Source organism: Stegodyphus dumicola, chromosome 4 (assembly GCF_044657685.1).
Source record: "Stegodyphus dumicola isolate Sdum_Otavi_A_Nest chromosome 4, ASM4465768v1".
NCBI classification, from domain to species: domain Eukaryota; kingdom Metazoa; phylum Arthropoda; class Arachnida; order Araneae; family Eresidae; genus Stegodyphus; species Stegodyphus dumicola.
In genome coordinates this window covers 249,272,211-249,299,369 of record NC_140771.1, presented here as the reverse complement: position 1 = coordinate 249,299,369, position 27,159 = coordinate 249,272,211, and the positions used below count along the sequence as shown (strand labels likewise).

The 27,159-nt window shown below is 33.7% G+C and overlaps 1 protein-coding gene across 1 annotated transcript in view; it reads left to right on the top strand.

Moving 5' to 3' along the window:
* The first annotated feature begins 388 nt into the window (after positions 1-388).
* The window catches only part of LOC118198996 (uncharacterized), a 268,560-nt gene continuing 241,789 nt past the window's right edge, over positions 389-27,159 (top strand). The window contains exon 1 of the mRNA XM_085816208.1: positions 389-705. Within this exon, the coding sequence (XP_085672334.1) occupies positions 582-705 (124 nt within the window). The 5' untranslated portion in view covers positions 389-581. The remainder of the gene's footprint in view (positions 706-27,159) is intronic.

Below are 27,159 nucleotides of genomic sequence, written 5' to 3'. Positions count from 1 at the left end.
GTACTTTAAGAAGACAAACAACAAAAATCAGCGTTATATTTACAAAATTTCACAGTGAAATTTTGTAAATATAACGCTGATTTTTGTTGTTTGTCTTCTGAATTAGTATTTATTCGGCGTGTTATTGTGTCTTTAGTACTTTAAGGTAAAGTAAAAAGGGTTATAAAAGAAATAATGACACCAGATGGCAAAATGGAACTGAAATTTTCTATTCAAAATATGTTTATACGGTCCCCTACTTCGTCTGGAATATAAAAACAAAAAATGAAAACTCACAGATGTAGAATAATAATAAAAAAATTTTTCTGACACGGGTCACGTGGTCTTCTACCGCAGTGAACGAATAGACCCGGCGCTGTCAGCAGCGCATGCGTAAAAGCGGCCACCGCCCGGCGAGTCGAAAACCGAAGAGTGAGAGGTCTATCATTATCCTCACTGGCTCTGTCGGCATCGAAAGAGAAGCTGATTGTTCTCCGCTCGCAGAAAAATCAAGTTTTATGAATTTTTAAATTCCTGAACTTTGCATAGAAAATTGTTGATCAGCTGAAAATTCTCCTCTACAAAGACTTTCTTTAGTCAATATGGAAGGCGGCGGAACGCCTTACACGAGCGCTATGGCCCCCTCTGGGTCATACATTCTTATTATAGTCAGCCAGCCTGTGTCTGAAGACCACAAGCAAGTCATACTGGACAGATTAAATAAAGGTCAGTTGAATTTTTACGCTTGCTTCTGTTTTTGTGGGTAAAAGTAATTAATTCTCAAACGTCTCGGAAAGTATGCTAATAGTTCCCATTTCTAACTGAGTGAATTAGCCAGAATTTTGCCCACTTTTTTAAAATTTATTTTTCTTACTTGTAAGCGCTCACTGAAATAATTATTTTAAACCTATTTTATGCGTATTATTTTAAACTTCTCTGAGCATTTGCTCGATGCATTTTGTAATATCATTTCCTAAAAAGTTATTACCTGTGCATGTCAAATTATCATAATATATATGTATCAAGTTTTAATAAAATAACATAGTCCAAGCTTGGCAGACATACATAATTTAAATGCGTTACTTAAATATTTATTTATGCATAGAAGAAATGAAATATGTTAACTCATTATGAAATGTCGGGGTACGTAAAACGTTGAAGCCAAAAAAAAGAAAAAAACTCTTATTTTATGTCTGTACCGCTTTAACGTAATATATGCTTCAGATAATAATTATACTGGTAACATAATTTGAGGAGTTTTTTCAGTCACGTAATCGTACCAAACTAATGATTGCATAAATGACCTGCTGTGTGGAGGTGATTATCAATTCTTAATTTCTTAATAGTATGAAAAATATTTATTGAATAAAAAACAAAATTTTATTGAATGTGCAACTGAAAAAAAAAAAAGTGAAAAGATATTTTAATTTTTCAAAAATTCTCTAATTATGCATATTTAGGAAACAAAGATTTTTAACAAATATTTCATCAAAATTCAGGTTAAAAAGGAAAATATAGTTTCATTATGATATAAAGCAGCGTTTCTCGGCGCATCATCTAAACAAAAATTGGAAAACTTTAGTACCACTACTACATTTTGCAAGGATTTTTTTTTTCAATATCTTAATAGAAATATTTAAATATATATATGTGTGTGATGTATCAGCTTTAGTCGTAGAATAAATACATTGGTGAAGAATCATAGATGTAGTAGTATCTTAAATTATCAGACGATAAGTTTAAAAAACAGGATCCATTTATTATTGGTCAGGAGAAATAGCAGTTACAAAATCAGATATCCGGAGTAAATAAAAAGAATTACTAATAACTTTTGTATGAAGTTTACTGCATTGGACATTTAAGAAAAAAGCCCTGATATTCCTTTTTTGGTACATATTCTACAAGGTGATGGGGCTATGGATTTAATTCCACGTACTTTCAAATAAGAGAACGTCGCCATTAAAAATGAAAAGAACATGCAGTTAGAATTTTAAGTATATTCTTGACTATGGAAATTTATTATTACAAATATATATACACATATATTTGCCATTTGCACAAATGATAATATAATGTGCACAAAAAAACATATTAGGTTAAAAATTGGTTGCCATTTTAATTACCAAAATTTAAGTTAAAATACTTTAATTCTAAAACTTAGGGTTAAATTTGTGCCTGTTTAAGAGAGATCACTCTCGTTATGTTCGATCAGTTTCTTAAATCGATTAGTTTTTACCATAAATTAGGATGCAATTTTAATTTTGTTCTGTATTTATTTTACAAGAAAATCATTGTTCTCACAAATAAGTTGTGCAAGAAGGCAATAAAAGTTTAATAGCCTTATTTGAAATGCTTTTAGATTCTCTTTTTCGGCTCAGCCAAAAGTTAACCAGTGTATTATTTTTGAAATCTTCAGTTAGAGTTCGATCACAGAAAATTTCCATCAATTGTTCTTTTTCTTTGCGAGATTGCCTAATTTAATATTTAAAAATACTTTATTTCTTTGCGCAACCCTGTTTTTCTCTTTACCACCGGTTGAGAATCGCAGATATAAGGAAACCGATTCTGCAGCATTGTTTTGTGATGTGAATATACTATTTTTCTTATCTTTCTTTGTATGTGTGTTCATGTACAATTCGTGATCTTATCATGTATTTAAATTTTCATTTGAGGTACATGAGTAGCTAGTGGTTATGTGCAAAGTAACGTGGACATGCTATGCTTTAAAGAGGATGGATACGTATGGGATTTCGCTTTTGACGCGGGCGATACATTTGACGTCAAGTGTCTAGTGCATTTGACAGACTTATCAATGACGTCAAGCTGTCTAGTGCATTTGACAGACTTATCAATACCATGTTCTTCATTTTTTTAAATTGCTAACTTACCTTGGTATTCAACAAAATAAATGGCCACCAATTAAATTGTCTGTGAAGGCATCCCTGCACATTGCCAGATAGTCCTAATGTGCTTTGATATAATCTAATAAATGCAATACCACCAATGGCTGAATTGGCTAAAACCGTGATGCTAGTTTGGCACACTCTGTGATTTGGTCCTCTTTGGTTGATTTATGAACCAGGTTTCTATGGAAAGGAGCGGCTAGTGGCTGAGGTTTAACTGTGCAGGATGTAGCATGTTGCATTGCCAAAAATCTATGGAACTTTCACCTTCCGGATCATTAAACAGAAGCATGGGGTTTTAATGTTTCTCCATGTGAATTGTTTTGTTTTCCCATGTGAAATGTAAATATGAGCCTGTTACCACTTTCCGTCGTCGCTGTTTTCCGTCGTGCTTTGTGTAAATTTCGCTGACGTTCTGTTTTGGTACCACCGTAACGATCTTCCTTCAGTTAAAAGCGTATAGTGGCGTAGGTGTACTTTATCCGCTTTTTAGCCCAAAGGGGCTATTCATTTCAAAACGGCATTTTGCTTTGATTCACTTTTCAAACTGTTGCCATCAAATATTATCGTTATTTATTACATTTAAAGAAACTAAATAATGAAGAATCTGCATGAGTGTTTCTCGCAGTGTGAGAAAACAAATGGTACCTAGAGCCATCAAATTTTGAATAACGTAGTCTTCCAACCGAACCATGAGCATCTGGAAGCCCGAATTTTTAATTTCGATTTTTTTATTATCCATTTCATATTTTGTAAAAACTTTAACGAATTTTTGATTCACAGACATTTCAAAGCGAGCAATGGCAACACAGTACAATTTTTTTTAATCTTCAGCGCACGAAACTGTGTATCCGTATATGCTGTTTTTAAATATTTTGTGATATTGCTGTTGAATTGAATTTTATGGGTTTTAAGAGAGAAGAACGTGATGCTTAACAAATAAATGCGAAAAAAAAAAAAAAAAAAAGTAAAAAAAAGACCTTTTTGAACGTAATATAAAATTTGAAAGGCCTTCTGATTTTTAAAATTTTTCTTATCTCAATTCACCTTGAAGGTAAACTTTAAAGTTTCATATTCTTATGGCACTCCATATAAATGTCAGCAGCAATATTTTCGCTTGCTTACGATTCGACCACTTTTGCAAGATGTTAATATTTATAGTTAATCTGCGAATCTACAGGAAAAATAAAGATAAATGGTTTTAAATGTTATCAATCTAACCAAGGGAACGGTGTATTTTTTAATTGAAGCAGCTAATGTTTGCAGACACATATAATGCAGTGTTCTGTAATATGTCGGGCGCAAGTGAATGTTTGTGTAACAAAAATCGAACTCTGACACAAGAATATTCTGTGTCTAGATGATTTAAAGCGTCTTACTGCGCTTATCAGTTGTGGAAACAGAATATTCTTTCTTCTTGGGTTAAGGAAACCTTCGGCCGAAATTCTTGGAAAGTGTGTCGCGTGTGTTCTATGACTCACTAGGGAAAAACCATTAAAAATGTCCGATCCATGCTGAATTGAAATGCATAGCCACGGTCTTGCGCAGACAAGGAAACTGGATATCGCTTTCACACTCTTGATATTGTCGAGTTATGTTTACTTGTGTTAATTTTACCGAGTCTTCTGGGGATCGTTCCAGTCTTTTTAAGAAAATACTGTATAGGAATATGTTGCGAAACTTGAACGGCTGTTCTAATTTATTTAATGGAAAATATTAAAATTGTTTGTTGGCTTAAATTTTAGTTAGAACATAAAACACACGAAAGTGTTTTTACAGATTTTTGACCACTGTACTTGAAATAGGATTTTATTTTATATTAGTAGCTTTATCCAGCATTCTCAACTAAAATGCTTTCGAATTTACTTAAATATAATTTGCAGCTTGTTTGAAACTTTCTATTGTAATTAATGAATTGTCCAAATCAACCATCAGGATTTCCATCGCGATTGTGTCGAATAACTTTTCAAACTGTTGCCGCTAAATATTGTCGCCCTGTATTATATTTAAAGAAACTGAATAATTAAGAATCTGCATGAATGTATGAATGTTTCTCGCATTGTGATAAAACAACGGTACCTAGAGCCATCGAATTTTGAATAAAGGTAGTCATTCAACAGAACATCTGCACTCGGAAGCCCAAATTTTGAATTTCGAATTTATTATCTATATTATATTTTGTAAAACTTAAACAAACAAATTTTTGATTAACAGACTGAAGATTTGAAAGCGAGCAATGGCAACACTATAGGAAAAAAAAAAAAAAAAAAAGGGCTAATCTTTGGAATATGTAACAGGTAGTTTGGCGACATTTTGGTAAGGCGATAAAGGTTACTAGCTAGGACTTTAGCAGTGTACATGGATAAAGTCAAGAGTGTGCGCAATGCCATTTTTGTGCAATTCTGTGATTTTTTTTTAAGTGAAAATAGGTCGACGTGTACATGGATACCGCGTATGTGCAATTCTTAAAAACGCGGCAAGCAGTGGACGATTCTGCACTTCCTCCCAATTTCGCATAATTCGGCTAGCAGATTGTTGAGGGAAAATATTGAGTGAAAAAAAAAAAAAAAGCAAAAAACCATGCCTTTACATCGTGAAAACAAAATGCCCCCCCCCAAAAAAACTAGCAGATTGGTCGCCAAATTTTCGCCAAAAAATCGCCAAGTTACCATAATCCGAAGATTAACCAAAAAAAAAAAAAAAATCTACAGCGTGCGAGACCGTGTATCGGAAATTCTAAAAGATATGCTATTTCGCTGTTTTTAAATATTTTGTGATATTGCTGTGTAATTGAATTTTATGTGTTTTAAGTGAGAAGAACAATTATGTCCATGCCTTCTCCGAGATTCGAACCCAGGCCCTTTGGTATTGCAGTCAGACTCCCTTAACCATAATACCGTCTGGCCGGCTAAATTAAGAAGTTCGCTCAGTGAATTATTCTTGGCGCAAACTGAAAAAAATTCACCTTCTGCGTTCTCACCAAAAATTACGAAATTTAATATTTAGGCATAATTTGAGTCGTAGAATCAAAATATGGAAAAAATTGCTATGTCATTTCGGGAGAAGTCAGATTTTGTCTCAAAATACCTACATTAGAACGAAGCTATATATAAATCTAATATATATCCTAACTCGCGCTTTCGAGACAAGAAAAACGCTACTTGTATTACGTCAATCAGCCCAATATAACGGGTGATATTGGGGACTGTCCTTTTTTCTTCGCAGTGTACATACATTGGTTCAAGAAGTTATTCACTCAAAGAAATAGTTCAAATCATGAAGCGCTTTAGGTACGGCTTGCTTTTCCTTTTTTCCTGTTTCTAGAATGAAATTAAGGAAAGGCCTTGAGGAAAACTTTGCAAGTAAATAATAAATTTATATCGTAGTAATCAGGTTTCCTCTATTGGAGTTTAAATAAATTTTTTTCCTAAGCTCATGTAATTTGTTCTGAATCCATAAACTTCTCGCTGTGTATGTACCGTTTAATATGATATACACATAAAACTAAAGAAGTAAATCGGAGATACTAGACCTTATTCTAAAGGTCGCACTGTTTTCAGTAATTTGAAATCTAGCTGTTTCTGCTTTTATCACGCGTAACTCACTACTTTCTTTATTGTAACGATGTCATAAGTTGCGCATCACTTGAAATGTGGACATTTTAAAAAGGAAATTTAGAAAATTGTGCAAAAAGATAAAGAAAATATAACTAAGCCCCGTGAATCCGTTGAATATTTTTTATTTGCTTTTGCGTACTAGTAGGTGTTGCTACAGAGGCTGTTGTCACATTTTTTAGACGATTTTGCTTTGCTATAAAGAAAATTTGTCTGCTTGGATATTTGTTAATCAACTTCATGTGTATTTTTGAAAGTATTAGCTATCGTCTGCTACTTGGCAGTTGTCTTCATCCAAAATATAGTTTTTAAAGTAGCAGTGGATGGAAGCGTATAACTGTGCTTTTTCCGAAGACGTATTTAGTAATTAGTAACTAGTAATTAAAAACGTAACGATTCGTATCTAGTAATTAAAAAAACGCCGTTAAAGCCATAGGTTTTCGATATCTTAAGCTAAAGTAGGTAATATTCTCAACAGGACAGAAAAAAACCATCAAAGTTTGGCTTCAAGTGGAAAAATTGTTCTAAGTATACAGTGTCTCACAAAAGTGATGGGACACTTGTGCTTTACAAAAGAAAACTGTAATAAAATAAATTAAAAAAACATGTAAAGATTTTTCGTGGGTGTGTTTCATACTTAAATTTTGCAACAATTATTACATAACATACATTTTCTAAAAATATTAAAATATTAATTTAATAAAAATACAATTGTTTAGAACGGAGCAAAAAATGTCTCACATAAGTAGTGGGACACCATTAGATACTACTACGTACTACAATAAAAATATTTTTGGGGGTTTTTATTTTTACTCAAAAGCAATTGGCAATAATTTATAAAATCGTCTTCAGTATTTCTCTCCAGTTTGTTTTGGAATTTTTGTGTTTTTTTAGCTCTGTGTAGCCATGAATGCTAAACGAAAAGAAACTTTGCCTGAAGTTCGAAAATTAGTTATTAATTTGCATATTCGAATATTAATTCGAAATATTAAAAAAAAATCCAAGAATGAGTGCTCCTAAAGTTGCTGCTGATTTACAAGCATTATATGGAGTAATTGTTAACCTGAGACTATTAGAAGAGTAATTCGATCTGCTTAATATCACGGTAGAGCAGCCGGTAAAAAATTCTTCGTAAGTGAATAGAATAGAAAACTCAGACTGGCTTTCGCAAAATCCAACATAAATAAGAATTCTGATTACTGGAATGAAGTTATATTTGCTGATGAGAGTAAATTTAATATATTTGGTTCTGACGGTAGAATCTTGGTGTGGAGAAAAACCCAGGGAAGAATTTTGCAAACAGAACTTGGTGCCAACAGTAAAACATGGTGGAGGAGGAGTTATGGTATGGAGGTGTATGTCGTCCGCTGGAGTTGGTAATCTTGTTTTTATTGACAGTATAATGGATCAGTACAAGTATATTGACATTTTAAATCAAAATTTGAAATCTTCAGCACGAAAATTGAACCTTCATAACGATTTTAAATTCTATCAGGACAATGACCCCAAGCACACTGCTTTGAACGTTAGACTCTGGCTGCTGTATAACTATCCTGAAATAATAAAAACACCACCACAATCTCCAGACTTAAATCCGATAGAGAATATTTGGCAAGAAATGGAATCAAGAATTCGCAAACACACCATTTCTTCAAAGCAACAATTAACATCGGTGCTTCAAGAAGAATGGGGTAAAATCACTCCAGAAATCACAAAAAAAAAATTAGTCGAATCCATTCCAAGAAGATTAAATCATGTTTTAAAAGTAAAAGGAAATCCAACAAAATATAAAATGATTTATTTATTTTATTTTAAAAAGTAAAATTTTTGGATAAATATTTGATGGAAAAGTAAGTGTCCCATCACTTATGTGACCCATTTTTTGCTCCGTTCTAAACAATTATATTTTTATTAAATTAATATTTTAATATTTTGAGAAAATGCATGTTATGTAATAATTGTTACTAAATTTAAGTATGAAACACACCCACAAAATATTTTTCCATGTTTTCTCAATTTATTTTACTACAGTTTCCTTTTGTAAAGCGCAAGTGTCCCATCACTTTTGTGAGACACTGTAATTCCTAGGCAAAAACGGATTCAAATTTTTCAAAGTGCAAAGGTAAGATTTTTAATGTTAAAAGAAATTTCGCCAAGTCAAAGGACAGTTGCAAAATCATTAAAATGCTCAGAGTTAACTGTAAATATAGTTGATTACTTCGGATACTAAAAAAGCTATATTGTCTTAAAAATTACGGTATCGAAGGCTAGTGAAGAATAAGGAAGTAGAAAATTTAAAACACAAGAACTTTTGCTAAAGTATTTCTGTAAAGACAATGAAAATCGTGTAAAAAAAATGTGCGATTACTCCACATGTAATTCAAAACAAACTTCAGTTACCTTTCAATGCGTCAAATCATGCATTGGGAGTTCGTTTTGTAACTTCGAATTGCCATTTGCTGAATACCTGTGAGTTTTAGAATTCAACTGCCTTGAATTCATTTTGGTTACCGAAATAAAGCATCCATGTAAACTTTTGCTAGGAGGGAATTTATTTCAAAAAAGTAGTTGCTAGTAATGTAAATAATATTTTAATATTTGGGAAGAAGTACTTGAAAACGCGCCTTAGCAATTCAAAGTTATCGTGTTTTTCATAGGATTTATCAAACTTTATTTCACAGAAACAAAATATAGTGATAAAAATTAGAATATTCAAGCAGGTACACTAGGACAGAGATGAAAATTACATTATAAATAAATTCGTGTGTATCATTAAATATTTATTTCTAGACAAATACAATCAGTCAAGAGTTATACAGTGGGTAAAAAAAGTATTTGCACACCTACATTTTTGTTTGCAATTCATAAAAAGAAGCATTAAGAAATAAAAAAATTGGTATTGCCAAATCAGAAGAAGTTTAAATATCCAAAACAAACAGAAAAATTACAATAATATAAATAACAATGCTTTTTTGTAACAAAATTAAAATATCTCGTATCAAAAAAGTATTTGCACACCTGCATGGATACAAAAGAAATAAAATATATAAGCAAATTTCAAATAACTAATATTTAGTATGCATGCTTTTAGCATCTGTTACTGCTTGTAATCTTGCTGGCATTGATTTAATTAAATTTTCTGTAACAGTAGGCTCAGTATTCGGTCACCCTTCAATAAGGGCTTGTTTAAGGGCAGATTTGCTTGAAATCCTCCTTTTTCTTATTTTTAAATCCAAAGAATTTAAGTCTGGTGATTGTGGTAGAGCGGCAAGTTTTCTGGGTACATTATAATGCAACCACATACGAGTTATACCGGCAGTGTGCTTGGGATCATTGTCTTGCTGAAAATAGTACGACTTACTGATACCCAATTTTATTGCACTTTGTGGCAAGTTATCTCGCAACACATCAATATAGGTTCGAGCTGTCATATTCCCATTAATGAAATACAAATTACCAATTCCTTTGCTAGCCATGCACTCCCAAATCATAACAGAACCTCCTCCATGTTTAACTGTAGGTAACACATTTTTGGTATGAAAAGCAGCACAAGGCTTTCTCCAAACTAATTTTCTGCTATCTGATTTAAAGATATTGAACTCACTCTCGTCGGAGAATGACATTTTTCCAGAAATCAATTGGCATATTGATTTCAATTCCTTAGCGAATTCAAGTCTCTTCAGTCTGTTTCGTTTAGTTAGGAGAGGTTTTTTCCTTGGTGATCTCCCATAAATGTGTACATCGTGCAGGACATTTCGAACACTTTGGGCACAGATTTGAACTCCAGATGTTGAAGCGACATCATTGGCTAAAGTAATTGCACTAACAAATGGATTTTTTGATGCTTCTCTTATGATTTTTCGCTTCATTCGCAGTGAAAGTTTCTTTGGGCGTCCAGAGCGCAAATTATTTGATGTAGATCTTCTTTCTTTATAACATACCAAATAGTAGAGAAGCAAACATTTACTTTTTTACCTATTTCTTGATAACTTAGGCCATTTTCACGTAGAGAAAAAAAAAATTTCTCGCAATGAAATCGACAATTCAGATTTCTTAGGTGCCATTACAATTTGAATCGGCAATCAACTGATAACGTTTCGACAACACCTCCTTTTATAGTCGCCTTACATATATTATTTACTGCGGGATGACTGTCAAACAATAGCATAAAATGCAAATTTGATAGAGTTGAGTTGAGTGTGCAAATACTTTTTTGACGTAAGCTATTTTAATATTGTTGCAAAAAATGTTTATTAATATTATTGTATTTTTTGTAATTAATTTAAATGAATAGGCTTATTCTATTTTTTAAATGCCAATTTTTGTATTTATTAATGCATTTTCTTATAAATTGTGAACAAAAATGTATGTGTGCAAATACTTTTTGTACCCACTGTAAAACTGTCATCTAGGCAATGAAATATTCTGCCTGTTCTCAAGGTTTTTGAGAGCCTACCAAGCACCAGAGCGGTAAAGTCACTGAACACTGGTAGTTCGGTCTGGGACTTGAATCTCGGCGATCGGGCTGGCTGCATGGGCGTTTAGGTGGTTCTCCCCACGTGTAACTTATATACGAGCCAGTTTCCTTGGGATAGTCCTCCGCGAAAGCATCCCTCCCACTAGGTAGGTAGTCCTCAAGCGCTTTGCCATTATCAAATAAATCAAACCAAACTCTAGGTTTAGATTAAAAAGCATGTTGATTGTGTTCCTTAAGTGTTGGTCCATGTTCAGTGCCGCTCAACCGGTATGGTGGTTAGCATTGGTGACTGCCAAGCCAGGCTAATCTTTAGAATATGGTAACAGGTAGTTTGACAGCATTTTGGTAAGGCGATAAAGGTTACTAGCAATAATCTGAGAAGTACACAGTTTGAATCACAGATTATTTTGTCTCAGAGAAATGAGAAATTATGAGACATGTAATTCGACATTTTTCGGAAAATTCCGATAGTGATTTTAGCTAATGAGCACTTGGAAACAATTTCGCTGCTAAAGTGCAGAATCGTCCACTTATTTGTTTGGCGCTTTTTACAAGAGTAAGAAGAATGGGATTTTTGTCAATTTTCTTTGACTTTTTAAGTGAAATAGGTCGATGTGTACATGGATAAAGTCAAGAGTGTGCGCAATGCCATTTTTGTGCAATTCTGGGATGTTTTTTTAAATAAGTCGACGTGTACATGGTTATGGCGAATACGGTTTTCAATCAGTGCTAAAAGCAATAGCCAAAAGATTTCCGCCGAAAAAATAATTCTGCAACTTAGGGTTTAATAAGTTGCAGAATTATTTTTTCGGCGGAAATCTTTTGGCTATTGCTTTTAGCACTGATTGAAAACCGTATTCGCCATAACCATGTACACGTCGACTTATTTTTACTTAAAAAAACATCCCAGAATTGCACAAAAATGGCATTGCGCACACTCTTGACTTTATCCATGTACATTGCTATTTTCTCATAAATTACAAAAATTTGCATGAAAATGCAGGAAAATTTTGTGAATCTCCACATGCTCTTTTTACAAAACTCCGTATAACACGTAGGGTTGCCGTAAGTAGGGTCTAAAGCCGTAAGTAGGGTTCAACTTATTCAAATACGAAACCGGAAGGGTTTAATTGCTATTTTATATTTTAAAACAAAATAATATAAAAAACTGTATTAAAAATTATCTGTAATTAATAAATGTACATTTTCTTTCTGTTCATACTTTTTTGCTCAAAGTTACAAATAGCGCCAACCTGGTTGCGATAATACGTAAGTACCGTTCTGGTATAAACGTAATTCGGCTAGCAGATTGTTGGAGAAAATGTTGAGTAAAAAAAAAACATGCCTTTACTTCGTGAAAACAAAATGGCGTCCAAAACAAAACTAGCAGGTTGCTGTAGCTGGGTTAGTCGCCAAATGTTCGCCCAAAATCGCCAAGTTACCATAATGTAAAGATTCACCCCATGCCGAAGGTCCCGGGTTCGAATCCCGGAAAAGACATGGGTTTTTCTATAAATATGCGGCGAACCGAAAGTCCTCTCGTGTGGTTTGGTGGAAGGGGAGAGGAGTGGGAGACCCTCTGACCCCTCCGGGGTGTTGTCCATCAAAATTGGGCTTGAAAGAGCTAACTCGCACTGTCACCTGCAAGATGCTCAACCTTGTCGTTGATACCAACGACAGGCGTAATATAGCGCCCCAAGGGGAATTTTCATGGGCTTGGGCTGGTGTTACTGTCAGACAACTGAGCATAAGTAACAACCGTGTTCAGCGACCGGCTATCATATGTTTAGCGCATTGTAACCGTAACCACCATTCATCCATAGTTTCTGTTTATTGGTTTGGGAATTGCTCTGAAATATACTTACTGTAGTGATATATGGGAAAAGATGCATTTGAAAGAAACCAAATTCGGTTAAGATTCGTTTGATGGCATACAGCAATTGTTTGTAACCATTTTCTATCCAGAATTTGCACATCATTCTGTTCTACGAAGAAGGCAGTTTCAGGAAACATTTTAAATGTTTCGCCTTGGTTTCCACTAATCCCATTTCCCGTAAGCTCCCCCGCCTTTAATAGTTGACAATGAATAATGCGTGTCACGAGTCTCTATAGTCAATTACTTTATCCGCAGCTATTATTCTGCCACAGTACACGTCCCTAGAATAATATCTGATTACATACTGGGGGTGGAGAATTGGCCCCCGTTTTTCCCCGACCACCCGCTTGCTTCTCTGGGCTTTATCGAATCGTATGAAAAGTCATCCACACGGTAGAGGGTCCCTTTTATTTGTGCCTATTGACGCTGCAATGGGGGCATCGATGAGATGGAAGGGGGGTTGCTAAAATAGCAGTGGCGGGCTTAGGCTTAGCTTTGTGCAGGCGACCATCCTTCCCACTTTCCCTGCAGAGCCCCTGAAACCGCTTCTTGTCATTTCCGATCTAGTGAGTGGTTTGTCGAACCCGAAAACAACTATTAGGGGCGAATGGAAAGATACGAGCCCGTGCTAGCCCTTTCAGAGATGAATTGCATAAAGTAAGGCTAGTGGATCAGGTTTGCTCATACCGGTCATGTTTGGACACCGTACGGATTGTGCCATTGTAGTATATATAACTATTAAGTTTCAAGTTCTAAACTGTGTTATGTTAAATAGCTACGTATTCCAGGCCATGCTTACTGTGAGTGTGTGCCTTGATTTTAATATTTAGCAAAAAGGGCTATTTTAACCGAGCTTTGTCCCATCCGAGCTCCAAGAGCTTTTGTCAAGACAAGACACACGAGACCACGCTTGTATTGATGAAAGAACACGTTCTTCTGATTCGCTATTTCTGGATATTCTTGTCTGTGATTGTTGGATGTTTAACCCCTTAACCTACGATTTAGATTCGAAGATGTTGGCCCGAAATTGTACACAAGCTCGCGCAGCGTTCGGGACATTTGCACGTTTTGTGTAACGCGCTAATCTGGGAAATCGTAAATATGACGAATTATGTAATTTTCGAAGAAAGCATAGGCGAATAATTATGGATGGTATATCCGATGACGATCGACTACCAGAGCCCTGGCTTTGGAAAGAAATAAGAAATAGTCCAAAAATATGGGACTATACGATGACTCCTGGCATAAGAGAGGAAGCCTTATGTCAATTAGGAGGTAGTAGAGGAGAATTTGATATATTTAATCTAAGATTTGATGACATATTTTGGAACAATATTGTAACCGAAACGAATCAGTATGCAGATCAAGTACGAGAAACTCCACATAGAACACGAGTGTGAAAAGTGTAAAGTTCCGTTACATGTACCAGAAATGCTTTGAAATAATATATCATACCGTAACAGATTACTAATTTTGCATTTTGGAGTTTTGTATAAATAAACATTTTGTAGTACTTGCGTCTACCACAATTATTGCATCAGACTTTAATTGCGTATCAAATATTCCACGTAATATTCACTTCTGTCCCGATTACCCGTACGCTGGCTATGCCCGTGAAAGTTATGTTTGGCCCGACCATCGTACGTGGGCTATGCCCGTCATTGTAGATTAAGGAGTTAATTCGTCTAACTGGGAATAATAATACTTCGCGGAATTTATAGTCTCATTATTTGGTTATGAGCTCATACTGCAAAATCCCTTTCCAGTCTCGCCAGACACAGAGCATGACCTTCTTTTGATAAAGCCTGGTTTTGGGGGTGGCTAAAAGTGGATTTCCTCGAGATCGTAACTCGGCATTGTTATGAGTGATCCATTTTTCATCCTCCGTCAGTACTTACTTCAAAAATGGCGTCTCCTCGTTGTGTTTGCAGACCTCGTTGTGTTTTGTGTTTTACTCATATCCTCGTTGTGTTATGCTCGTTGTGTTTCCATCGAGTTGCAAATGGAAATTGCTATACATCAGATTTTTCTTCGTTAAATAGTTTATTCTAGCCTAGCTTCACAAAATGCCCTAGGATGGAAGATTTGAATATGGTAATTCAATCCGATCTTCATCTGCGTTGTAGGATCTACCCAGGCGTTCTTGATCTTTAAAGTTAAAATTACCACCTTTAAAACACTAGCAAAGCACTTCATAGTTCTGTCAGCTGCAACAGCACACGCCATTTTTAGCTTTCCGGTAAAAGAAAAGCATTGAATGCGTAAAATGCACTTTGTTTTTTTTCTATATTCAAAGGCAAAATGACAAAAATTAACGTATCGTAACCAAATTTGGTACTTTTCCGTTTTGCCGGCGCAAACGATAAAGTCGCCAATAATGGTTTAACTGATGCCAGACGAAATATCTTCGCTGGTAACCTTTTACGCCTCAGTTTCAAAACAAGTTGAAACCATTTCTTATCAGATTGTTTCTTTCAATACTGGCATATAGAATTTTTACACGATATTTAAATTTTATCCCCTAAGACAATTCACGGTAATAAGTCAATTAGAACGCAATTACACCGCTCATCCGAAGGCGAAATCAAGTGTTAAATTCATCAATTCTAATGAGAATGCACTAGCGAAGTAAAGCACTGCGGTTTTACATAATTTCTGAGTAAGCTATTCGTACGAATTGAAATAATTATTGCATTTAAACTTGTATTCCAAATTAAGATTTAACTTGAAATTAATGTAGATAATTACTGAGCGAATTAGATTTTAGTAGCGTAATTTACGTGAGATGAGATCACTTGGGGTCACGTGATACAAACCGGCGAATCAGGATTTTGAACCATGAAATCATAGTAAATTGTTAAATTAACGTCTTTTTACAAATTTATTGTCTTTATTTATTGGCTTTTTACAAAATTTTAAACCATATTGAAATGTTTATGCCTTCAAAATAAAAAAAAAAAATTCTTAGAATTAACATTTTTTATGTGTATACTGTATGTTGTCGCCAACAAAGTCTGCTTGGCGAGATTTGCGCCGGCGAAACGGAAAAGTACCCCAAATTTTTATTCCAAATATGTCCGAAGTACCGTCTTTTGTGGATATGTACGCATGTCATCCGTTTTCAATCGCTTTGGTGCATTCAGACCTGTTTTTACTTCACCTACGAAAAATCGGCACGAACTTTTCGGACAACCCAATATTTCTCAAACTCTTGTTCAGCAACTAAACGTTCAAAACATACAATTATTATCTGCTTTTATGACGGATTTTATGCCTGGAAGACTTTTGAACAAATTAGTTCGTTTAAATTATGCTTTAAGTATGTTGCGTATTATTATTGATTCATTAAATTGCAAATACAAATTAAAATATCTCGTATTTCTGTGCATCCAGTTTCTTTTCTTTCGGGAATCGTACCCCTAATAAATTTAAGAGCACTGATTAATTTTGATTCAGTTTCAACAAGAAGAAAAATATAAACTGTAACTTGAGTACTTATGTATTATCGCCGTCTCCTTAGTAGAAATCGCCAAATTCAAAATGCGCCACAATGTGGCAATCCATGCGCAATTTTTAGGTAATCGTGCCCATCGCAGGTCTTAAGTTTTAGTGACCAATGTCGCCATTTTAGTACGCATTTTTTTATTATTTTTTCCTCTATGTCTAGTTCAAAGGTTTTTATGAATAATTCGGAATTATATTAATTCGATTTTTAAAATATATGTTTGTGGTATTTGCCCGCATTCGAAATCTAATAAAATTTCTGCAGAAATACAGTTTTTTTGCTTCAAAATCGCTAAAGGAACAATACTTCGAAATTCTTCACAAAGCGATCACTAGGAAATTTCCGCAGATTCACTCGCAGCGGTCGTCACCCTAGAGTTGATACCAGCTGGGGGCAATATGGTGCACAGCACGTGAAGGGCTAATATAAAGGTGGCAAAATGATTATCAAACATATATTTATGAAAAAAGGGCGGCATGATGGTCTAGATCGGCACTGCGTCACCCACAATGGTAACGTCACCGAACACTGGTAGTTTGATCTGGGTTCGTTTCCACGCGAACAGGCGGATTGCATGAGCGTTTTCGTGGTTTTGCCCATGTGTAATGTGGATATGAGCCAGTGTCCTAAGGGAAATCCTCCACTAAGGCATCCCTTTCCTTAGGTAGATAACTCGCGTGTATGTGCCCACCAGCGGCCGAGCGGTAACGTCGCTGAATACTGGTAGTTCGGTCCGAGGTTCGAATCCCGCGAACATCCTGCATAGGTGTTTTCGTGGTTTTCACCATGTGTAACGTGTATACGAGCCAGTTTCCCTTAGAAAGTCCTCCACGAAGGCATCCCTCCCTTAAGGGGACTCATACACCTTAAAACCCATAAGATGTTCAAATAGGTGACTGTTGCAAGAATTGGGATAACTTATTTATTTTAAAAGCAATTACTACCAACTTTTTACAACTGACTATATAATATAGCTGCTTTCTGAAAAAGTAATCAGAAAGTTTGTGTTGCCACAAATATGTTTATAATATAATCCGCTTTGTGACAACATTTTTCGTCATGTTTCCAACTTGCGCGCACAGTTTAAAATATTCTGTTTCATAATTTAATTCCATAATAAATATATAGCTTTTATAACATTTGGAAACTACTGTGAACCTAAAATTCTAAAAATTTCATGTTAAATTTTTATTTTGAGTTAAGTTTATAAAATGTATTTTATTAACAAAATTTTTAATGTTTTCGTCCATAAAATTTTTCAATATTAAAATATTCATCAGATTGTTGGTTCAGTTAGAAAGTAGTGCCCATATAAAGAATTCTATCAAATTTCAAGTATGTACCATTAGCCATTTTTAAAATATCATGCGCGCAAGGTGGAAACATGGCGAAATATTTTGTCACAAAGAGGATTAAATTACAAAAATATTTGTGGCAACACAAACTTTATGGTTACTATTTTCCAAAGCAGCTATATTATGCAGTCAGTTGTGTAAAATGTTGGAAGTAATTGCTTTTAAAATAAAATCCCAATTCTTGCAACAGTCACATATTCGAAGATCATAAGGGGTTTAAGGTGTATGACTCCCCTTGAAGAAGTCCAACCTCTCTTCGGAGTAGGCTCTAGCAATGTAATATGGACAAGATAACAACAACTCTCGTGTGCTTTGCCATTGTCAAATAAACTAATCTGAAGGAAATTTCTACCGGAACAAAATAAAATAATAAAAAAAAAAAACCGCCTATGAAGTTTAGTTATCGTCTTTTGGAGTAAAAACATAGTTTGAAGCATAAAATACATAATTTTATACAAAAAGTCATTCTTTTTCCCCCTCCGTTAAAACTAGGCCTACCAGCGTAGTAAAATCGTAGCGGTCGTGTAGAAAATCGTTGAACACTGGTAGTTTTGTCAGGAGACCAAATCATAACGAACGGTTTGGCTGCATGGGCGTTTTCGTGGTTTTCCCCATGTGTGACGTGTTTATGCGCCACTTTCCTTAAAATGTCCTCCACGAAGGCATCCCTCCACTTGGGCAGATAGCCCTCGTGTATTTTGCCATAATCGAATACGCCAAACCGTAAAATTCGCCAAACTGCGCCAAGGCCGGTTGCGCTGATTTGAAAGTTTAACTTTTTACTACATTCGTGAAATAAAACAAACTATACCAATGATTAGATGCTAATTTTGTAAACCTCTGATTCATGTGAAATATTTTCAATCTGAAATATGGTTATGTAATGTAATGATGTCTTAAGGTGTTAACAGAATCGCCTAAATAAAATCGGAGTGTCGCGTGACCAAAGATGGCCCCCAAACTCTTCAGTTTGGAATTGTGTTCGCGTCTATTCCTGCACTATGTGTTTTGCGGATAGATTTTTATGTGTAAGGGGCGAGAAGTAGAGTCGGGCTTGGGGGGGGATCGGGGTTCATTCTAGACTGCGGAGAACGGGGGGAGCGAGAAAGTATGCAGCAGACAATTTCGAAATGAGGATTCCCTAGGATAACGTCACTTAAGATTCGGAGCTCAAGCATTCCGGAATTGCTTGCAGAGGGGGGGAATAGCGTTTGCAAGTCGAATGTTTTTCCTCAGCTGTCTCTTACATTTTTAATCAAAAAGCATGATTCGTTTCCGTGAGAAAATTTAGTTAATGCTTTTAATATAGTTTTCTTGATTTTCAAAGTAGTAGTTTCTCAGTTTTTCTCTTTTTCGCTCAGATGAAAATATTTGTACTGCCTTCATTGACAAACGAAGTGGTTTCTTGAAAATCAGAACTTTGTATTAGGTTTATAGGAAATAAGTTTGTGTGTGTGTTTTTAGTCCAAAGGGATTTGAATCCCGAAGGACTGTTAGTTTCGTTTTGGCATTTTGCGTCGGACTCATAAATGTCGGTTCACTTTTCAAACTGTTGCCACAAAATGTTAGAGTCCTGCATTATATTTGAAGAAATTAAATAATGAAAAATCTGCATAAATGTATGTATATTTCTCGTATTGTGATAAAACAACGGTACACAGAGTCATCGAATTTTGAATAACGTAATCCTCCAACGAATATGAGCATGTGGAAGACCAAATTTGAAATTTGAAATTTGTTTTATGATCGATTTCCTATTTTTTAAAACTTTGACGAATTTTTGATTAACAAACTCAAGGATTTCAAAGCGAGCAATGGCAACGTTGTGCAGAAAAAACATTTTTATCTCCAGCGCGTGAGTCTCTGTATCGGAAATTCTAAAGATAGGCTCGTTTTAAAACTATTTTGCGTATTGCTGTTGCACTGGATCATATGGTTTAAGTGCGAGGAACATGATATTTAATAAAGAAAGGTAACACACAAAATATTAAAAAACGCCCCTTTGGACGTAATTTAAAATCTGAAACATTTCAGATTTTTTTTTTTTTTAAATTACATATTCATAACAGGCAACGTTTAGAAGTATATAATACCGTTGAGGCATTTTAAAATAAGCACGCATTTACGATTTACATTATCACTTGGCGTGCATAAAAATTCTAATTATCGTTATGGGATAGTCTTAATGGCTAAGAATTTTAATATATAAAAATAAATGAATTTAAAAAAATTCGAAAGTCTTTCAGATTTTATATTATGCCCAAAAGGGCGTTTTAAACGTTTTGTGTGTTACTTTTATTGATTAAATATAATATTCTTCGCACTTAAAAGGCATAAAATTCAATTCAACAGTAATATCACGAAATATTCAAAAACAACGTATCTTTAGAATTTCCGATAGTCTCACGCGCTGGAGATAAAAATGATTTTTCTCCCCGTACAGTATTGCCATTGCTTTCTTTGAAATCGTCGAGTTTCTTAATCAAAAACTCATAAATGCTTTACAAAATATGAAATAAATAAATTCCAAATTCAGGCTTTCAGATGCCCATATTCAGGTGGAGAATTTCGTTATTCAAAATTGGATGCCTCTAGGTACCGTTGTTTTATCACAATGCGGAAAACATCCATACATTTAATGCAGATTCTTTATTATTTAATTTCTTTAAATATAATACAGGACGATAATACTTGGTGGCAACAATTTGAAAAATGATACGCCGTTATAGTTATTCGACTTCAAATCCAGTTTTTTTTTTTATTTTAGAATATGGAATATAATATTTAAATTTGAAAATCAGGATTTACGTAATTAAGGGTAGAATGTAAATTCAAATCAGATGTGTTTTTACTTTATTTGATGAATTTTGACATTAAATCTAGATACAATTTTTTGGAGATCTTCAATGGAATAATGTTAAACGTAATTTCGCAAATTTTGGATTATAGTTAAATTATTTTAATGTACTATAAAACCAGTAACATTTTATTATTTTCAGGATAATCATAATATATTGAATATATTATATTTTAAATTAAAACATGGTTGAAAGATTTGTGTTCGTTAATGATCGCAAAATTTTAATTTAAACACTTCAGTATTAAAATAGGAGTAAATGTATTATACTGCTGAGTATAGAACATCAATATGCAAAATTAAACGTTATTCAATAATTTAAATATATTATTTATTTACGGAAGTTGACGTGCAGCGGTAAAAATGAAGTACGTTTAGAACACCTTAGTTAATTTGACTTACAAACATCTTCTTTTTGAATATATTTTAGACTAGTTGCCAAATCCTAAAAGTTAAACATTACAATTTTAAATTATAAACCGATTTTTAACAGCTGAGTTTGAAAAGAATATAACTGAGCTAAGAAACTGTAGGAATTCTATTTTTTGAGAATTTTGTTTTGAAAATAGCGCGCATAATGATGCATCAAAAAAAAAAAAAAAAAATTTACTTCATTCAAGTATTTTAACCACTTGCTTTTGAGCCATTTTCAAGGATAATTTAGCTTTCATAAATCTTGTAATCGAAAATACATTAAAGATATTTCAGATTTGTAAACCAGTTACAGGTAAACAAATGATAGTTGCATAACATAATGAGTAACAGTTGCGTTGCAGCATTCAATTGTTGTAACTTGTTTACTTTCTTTGGTTGATTTCACATATCTTTAAGAACGGTTTGCAGTTATTGTACTTCTGTAGACTTTTTTAAAATCTGCCTAATTAGCAAGATCTGTATTCGAATGCGATATTTATGAAACGCATGGTTAGTTGTATTTTTTTGACAAAATGAAAACAATGAATGGGTCTTTTTTTAAAGAGAAAAGGGTAGATATTTTATGGGTACTATTCTGTTATCGGAAATGGATTCAGATATTGCCAAAAGCTGATAATCTGGCGAAAAATTCGAAGCATAAAAATAATCTCCGAAATATTTAAATTACGATCCATAAAATACAACAGGCTAAGTTTAAGAAAAGTTCTCACTTCGCGGAAGGAAAGAAAAAAAAAAATTAAAATTAAAAAAAAAGTATATAATGTTGTATGATCTTAAATTCACTTAGTGCGAAATCAATCTTAGGAGATAATATAATCGATATTTCTTTAGTAAATAAATTATTGTATATACGTAAAACCTCAAAATCTTTATTAAAAATTGAAAAATATAGAAAAATATAAAACACCAAATACAGTTAAAACAATTAAGAAGAAAATATTTTTTACAATTCAAATTAGTTTCTACGCAAAAACAAGCCATTCAGCAGCGGGCAAGAAGACAGATTTTTCGGTGCAGAAAACAAAGTTTATCTTTGGTTCCATTCAGCAGAAAGACACTGAAGGTGTAGAAACTGACTTAGTTCGTTAATCTGCTAAGTTTCATATGTAAATAAATATGGCTGCTATGGTTAAAAAAATTAGGCTTAGCCGCACTTAAACAAGTTTTAAAATGTTGATATTTCTACAACTATAGCATGCAGATTAACTAAGGATATAAAAGCCTTAATCGGAAGATAACAACAACACAATTCAATCATTTATAAAGCAAAAAAAGCATAATTTATCAACGTATAAGAATGAAAACGCTGAGCTCACGGAGCCGACTAATAGTGGGTGTATGTATACTACTTATATATATGTACTTTTGGTGCAGCCAATTGCAACCAAAAACGGAGGTGCACAACTACATGTTATAGCAGCCCTATATACGAAATTTCAACGTTCTGAGTAGTTGTCTTGAACTAAAAAGCATCAGCTTTGTATAATAAACTTCATTGCTATTCTAAAAGATGAAATATTTAAGAGAAAAATTGCCTGCAGCGCAGTGCGGCTAAGAACGCTATTCTACTGAAACATAAACATGAACAACTGTTGCCATTCACACAAACTTAATAGTAAAGTAAAGCTTGTTGCCAGTAACATGATTATTGTAAATCATAACATGAAATTAAGCAGTGAGAAAATAAAATGTACAAAGAAAAAAAGAAATGCAAATATTAAATATACATCCAACATTAACTCCCACCCTTGCCCATTGCATTAACAATAGATCATTCCCGATGCAATGGCAACGGTAAAAGTTTTACTACAGATCTTTTAAAATAACCATTAACAGTTTTCACTGTAACAACTCTAACATTGCCACTGAGGGTACTGGTTTTTAAATTATGCAGATACATGCGTATATACGTACGTACAGACGCCACAAAAAATCTCTTCTGAATCCATTTTAAATCAGTTTTATAATTTATTTGAGGGCAAAAGAGTTCTTTATTCTGTCCTTACGTACAGATGGCACGCAAAAACATTGTTAAATTGCATTTTCGCGATCACAGTACTTGTTTTACTTCTTGCCAAGGAAGTAAAAATTTAATTCTTGGAAGCTGCTTACTATATTTCAAGATGAAAACATAATACAATTAATTTATTGCATTATGCACTGGGTATTACTGGATTATATTACTGCATGTGATGGCAGATATATTAAATTTCTTAAAATGGATCTCAACTCAAATCGGTTTTAAGTTAAAATGATTTCCCATTATGTAAGGTTTCACGGTAATTTTCTCAATTTGTTATTGATCCCTATTTCGTGGTAAATTGCTTGGATGAAAACATCTGCTGAAAACAGTTGGGGAATCCTCCAAATCAATTCTAAAAGTGACTTTTTGGTTTGGGGAAACGCAGAAAATGAGGAGGAGGAAAGGATAGTCTGAGCTCTGGAGATGCTCAAAATGTAGGTGGGGACGACAGAACACAAATGACGAGTGGAGTCTCCGCATTGACGTAGAATTGCTTAGAACGTGCAGCCGTTAAAAATATATCATATTTTTGATTTCCTGAACCCAGTTTCATTGAAATCTTGCAACCATTATTAAAAATCTTGTGTTGGATTTGTAGTTCAATATTCAGTAATAAATGACAGGAAATATTTACCAATTTGGTGCGAAAAGAGCTTTATTTTTTATATGACCACTGGCACTGTATTGACAAGTAAAAACCCTTGGGTTGAATACTTGAAGCACCAACAAGTCACAACTGTTAGTTGTTATAACCTCTGTATTCAGTAAGTCGAGTAATATATGGACAGGTATCAGATAAAATACATAAACATATGCCAAAACGCTGGAAAACATTTTATCAATTAAATATTTTAAAAACCGAGTTCTTAAACGCCGTTTAATTAAAACTAATACGCAAGCCCGCCAGATGAGAAGGAAATGGCCAAAGCGAAATGTATGTTCTATGTACACCTGAAATAAAAATTTATAAAAAACTTTCCAACATCAATGAAATCAGTTCTATCCAAACAACAACCAATTCGTAAATAAGTTTTTTTTTTTTTTTTTTTTTTTTTTTTTTGTAGCCAAAACCAGGAAACAAATTTGACAAAAAACATTTGACACATCAAATTGATACGTATGCCATCGTGATGTAAGTTTAATGTGATATAAAACTTTTTCTCAATACCAATAAAAGAATTAACATGACAATACGATACCGTATCAATTATCGGTAACCTGAATCAAAAAAGTTGCCAACAGCAGACATTTATTTAAAATGCTGACATTAAGGGGAATTTTCGGCATACAATGACATACATGCATAAGTTTGGCAATGCTATTTTTATTTCATATTTTGTAAAACTCGCAATTTTTCACTGATTTGAAAGCGAGCAGTGGCAACATTTTTCGAAATAAAGCATTTTTATCTCCAACACGCGAGACTGTTGCCGCTAGGAAAAATAGGGACGAAAATTAGCATTTTCAGAATTTTTAATTAATATCTCGTCTGTTTAAGGTCGTACGAAGATGAGAATGACAGAAATGGCTTTCCACGAATTTTTGGAATCTGGAATAATGTATCTAATGTTTGGTAATTCTATTTTTATTTCATATTTTGTTAAACTTCCATATTTTTTATTAACAAACTTAAGATTTGAAAGCGAGCACTGGCAACACTTTCCGAATTAAAGCAGATCTTTATCTCCAGCATGCGAGATTGTTGCCACTAGAAAAAATGAGGACGAAAATTAACATTTTCAGAGTTTTTAATTAATATCTCGGCTGATTAAAGTCGTACGAAGATGAGAATGACAGAAATGATTTTCCACGAATTTTTGGAATCGGGAATAATGTATCTAATGTTTGGTAATTCTATTTTTATTTCATATTTTGTTAAACTTCCATATTTTTTATTAACAAACTTAAGATTTAAAAGCGAGCACTGGCAACACTTTCCGAATTAAAGCAGATCTTTATCTCCAGCGTGCGAGACTGTTGCCACTCGGAAAAATGGGCACGAAAATTAACATTTTTAGAGTTTTTAATTAATATCTCGGCTGATTAAAGTCGTACGAAGATGAGAATGGTAGAAATGGCTTTCCACGAAATTTTGGAATCCGGAGTATCTCTCTCGAAATTCAACTGCCTGCCATTCCTGAGGAAATAATGCCAGAAACTAACAAACAGACGCTCACAGAATTTAATAGTATAGATAATTATAAATCATTTTTAGGTTAAATCTTTATTATAGGAAAGCTTAAAAGAAATGTAATATATTAATGTATGGATGTATTGCTTCAATTACGATTAATGAGTTGTTTCATCATGCTAATTGCGCTAACTTATAGGAGATCTCTCGTAATTACAGTATTTCTATCTCTTTCAAAGCCTTGGTTCTGAAATTACTGTAATAAGTGCGAACTGCTGCCAAAAACTGCATTGTATATGTTAATATAATTACGCTTTTCAGTTAGCTATTTTCTTGGAACGTATGACAGTGGCTTCCCAGCTGCTGTCTTCGACCCGGCGTTACACGCGTTGCAGTTCATTATTACATCTAAGCCGTCGATTGGCTACGTTTGTGTTGTCATGGTTACACGTTAGATGTCAATACTGGAAGCGGCCCAAATTTGTTGAAACTAAACGTACCTCTGTTATTTTAAGGATTTCCCGCTTATATTTTGGCAAATTGGATATTGTTAGAACGTAGTTTTGGTATTTCTAGTACATCGCTATAGATAGCTTTATCTTTTGTTCATTTTTATTGGTGAGGTATAGGAAAGAATGCAAAAGCAGCGAAATGTGGAGTATATTTCTAATTTCTTACTGCGTCGCGTGTTCTATGAAATGTCAATATGAATCAGTATATTGACGTTGATTTTTGAAACTGCCTGCATTTGAGTTAAAAAAGGTTGCTGGACGATTTTTGTAGTTAGAAACATTGACTGTGTATATATTTGCACGCTATGTTCTAAATCTGAGCACGAACATGTTCTTTGCAAACTGTTGAAAGAAAGAACACTGTTTTATTAACATGTCATACTGCGTAAAATTTTTAGCCCAAACGGCGGTAGCCCAGAAGGGCTATTAATTTCAAAACAGCATTTTGCGTCGATTTCCTCTTCAAACTGTTGCCACCAAATATTGTCACCGCGTATTATATTTAAAGAAACTAAATAATGAATCTGTATGAATGTTTCTCGCCTTGTGAAGAAACAACGGTACCTAGAGCCATCCAATTTTGAATAACGTAGTCCTCCAACCGAACATGGGAACTTAAAAGCAAGAATTTTGAATCTCGAATTTGTTTTATTACCGATTTCATATTTTAATAATAATATGAAATGTCTCTTTAACGACTTTATGATTAACAAACAACGATTTCAAAGCGAGAAGTAGCAACACTGTACGAAAAAAAAAACTTTTATCTCCAGCGAGCAAGGCTGTGTATCGGAAATTCTAAAGATAGGCTCATTTTAAAATTATTTTTCGATATTGCTGTTGAATTGAATCTTATGGTTCAAATGCGAAGAAAATGACATTTAATAAATGAAGGTAATACACAAAACCTAAAAAACCAAGCGCAGTTTCAGGCATAATATAAAATCTGAAAGTATTAAAATTTTGTTTTTGCTTTTTAATTTTACAAAAGTAATATTTTTTTCTAATTGGAGGATATTTTTATAAGCTCAATAGCTGCAGTTTCCGAAACAAATGTTAAATATTTTTCTGACTGTAATCTTTTTTTTTTTTGAGCGAATGTTTACAGTATATTGTCATATTTTGTATTAGGAATATTGACCAGATGTGCAGGATCATTTCCGTGTACCTTGCAGCCATTTCAGCTTGCCTGGCATTTCAATTAGCCAGTAATGTCTGGCAGAAAAAATATTAAAACGAGCGATGTAAAAAAAATATTACAAAATATATGAAATAAAAATACGATTGCCAAATTATATTATGTAAGGTCATATTCTGACGCTGAAGAAAGCACAGAATTGCATGTGACTTCATTGTATGTCGAAAATATTTCTTTAATGTGTCAGCATTTTAAATAAATGGCTCTTGTCAAAATTTTTGTTTTAGGTTAGGATAGCTGACACGATGTGTAATAGCCACGTCATTTCTTTTATTGATATTGAAAGCAAGTTGT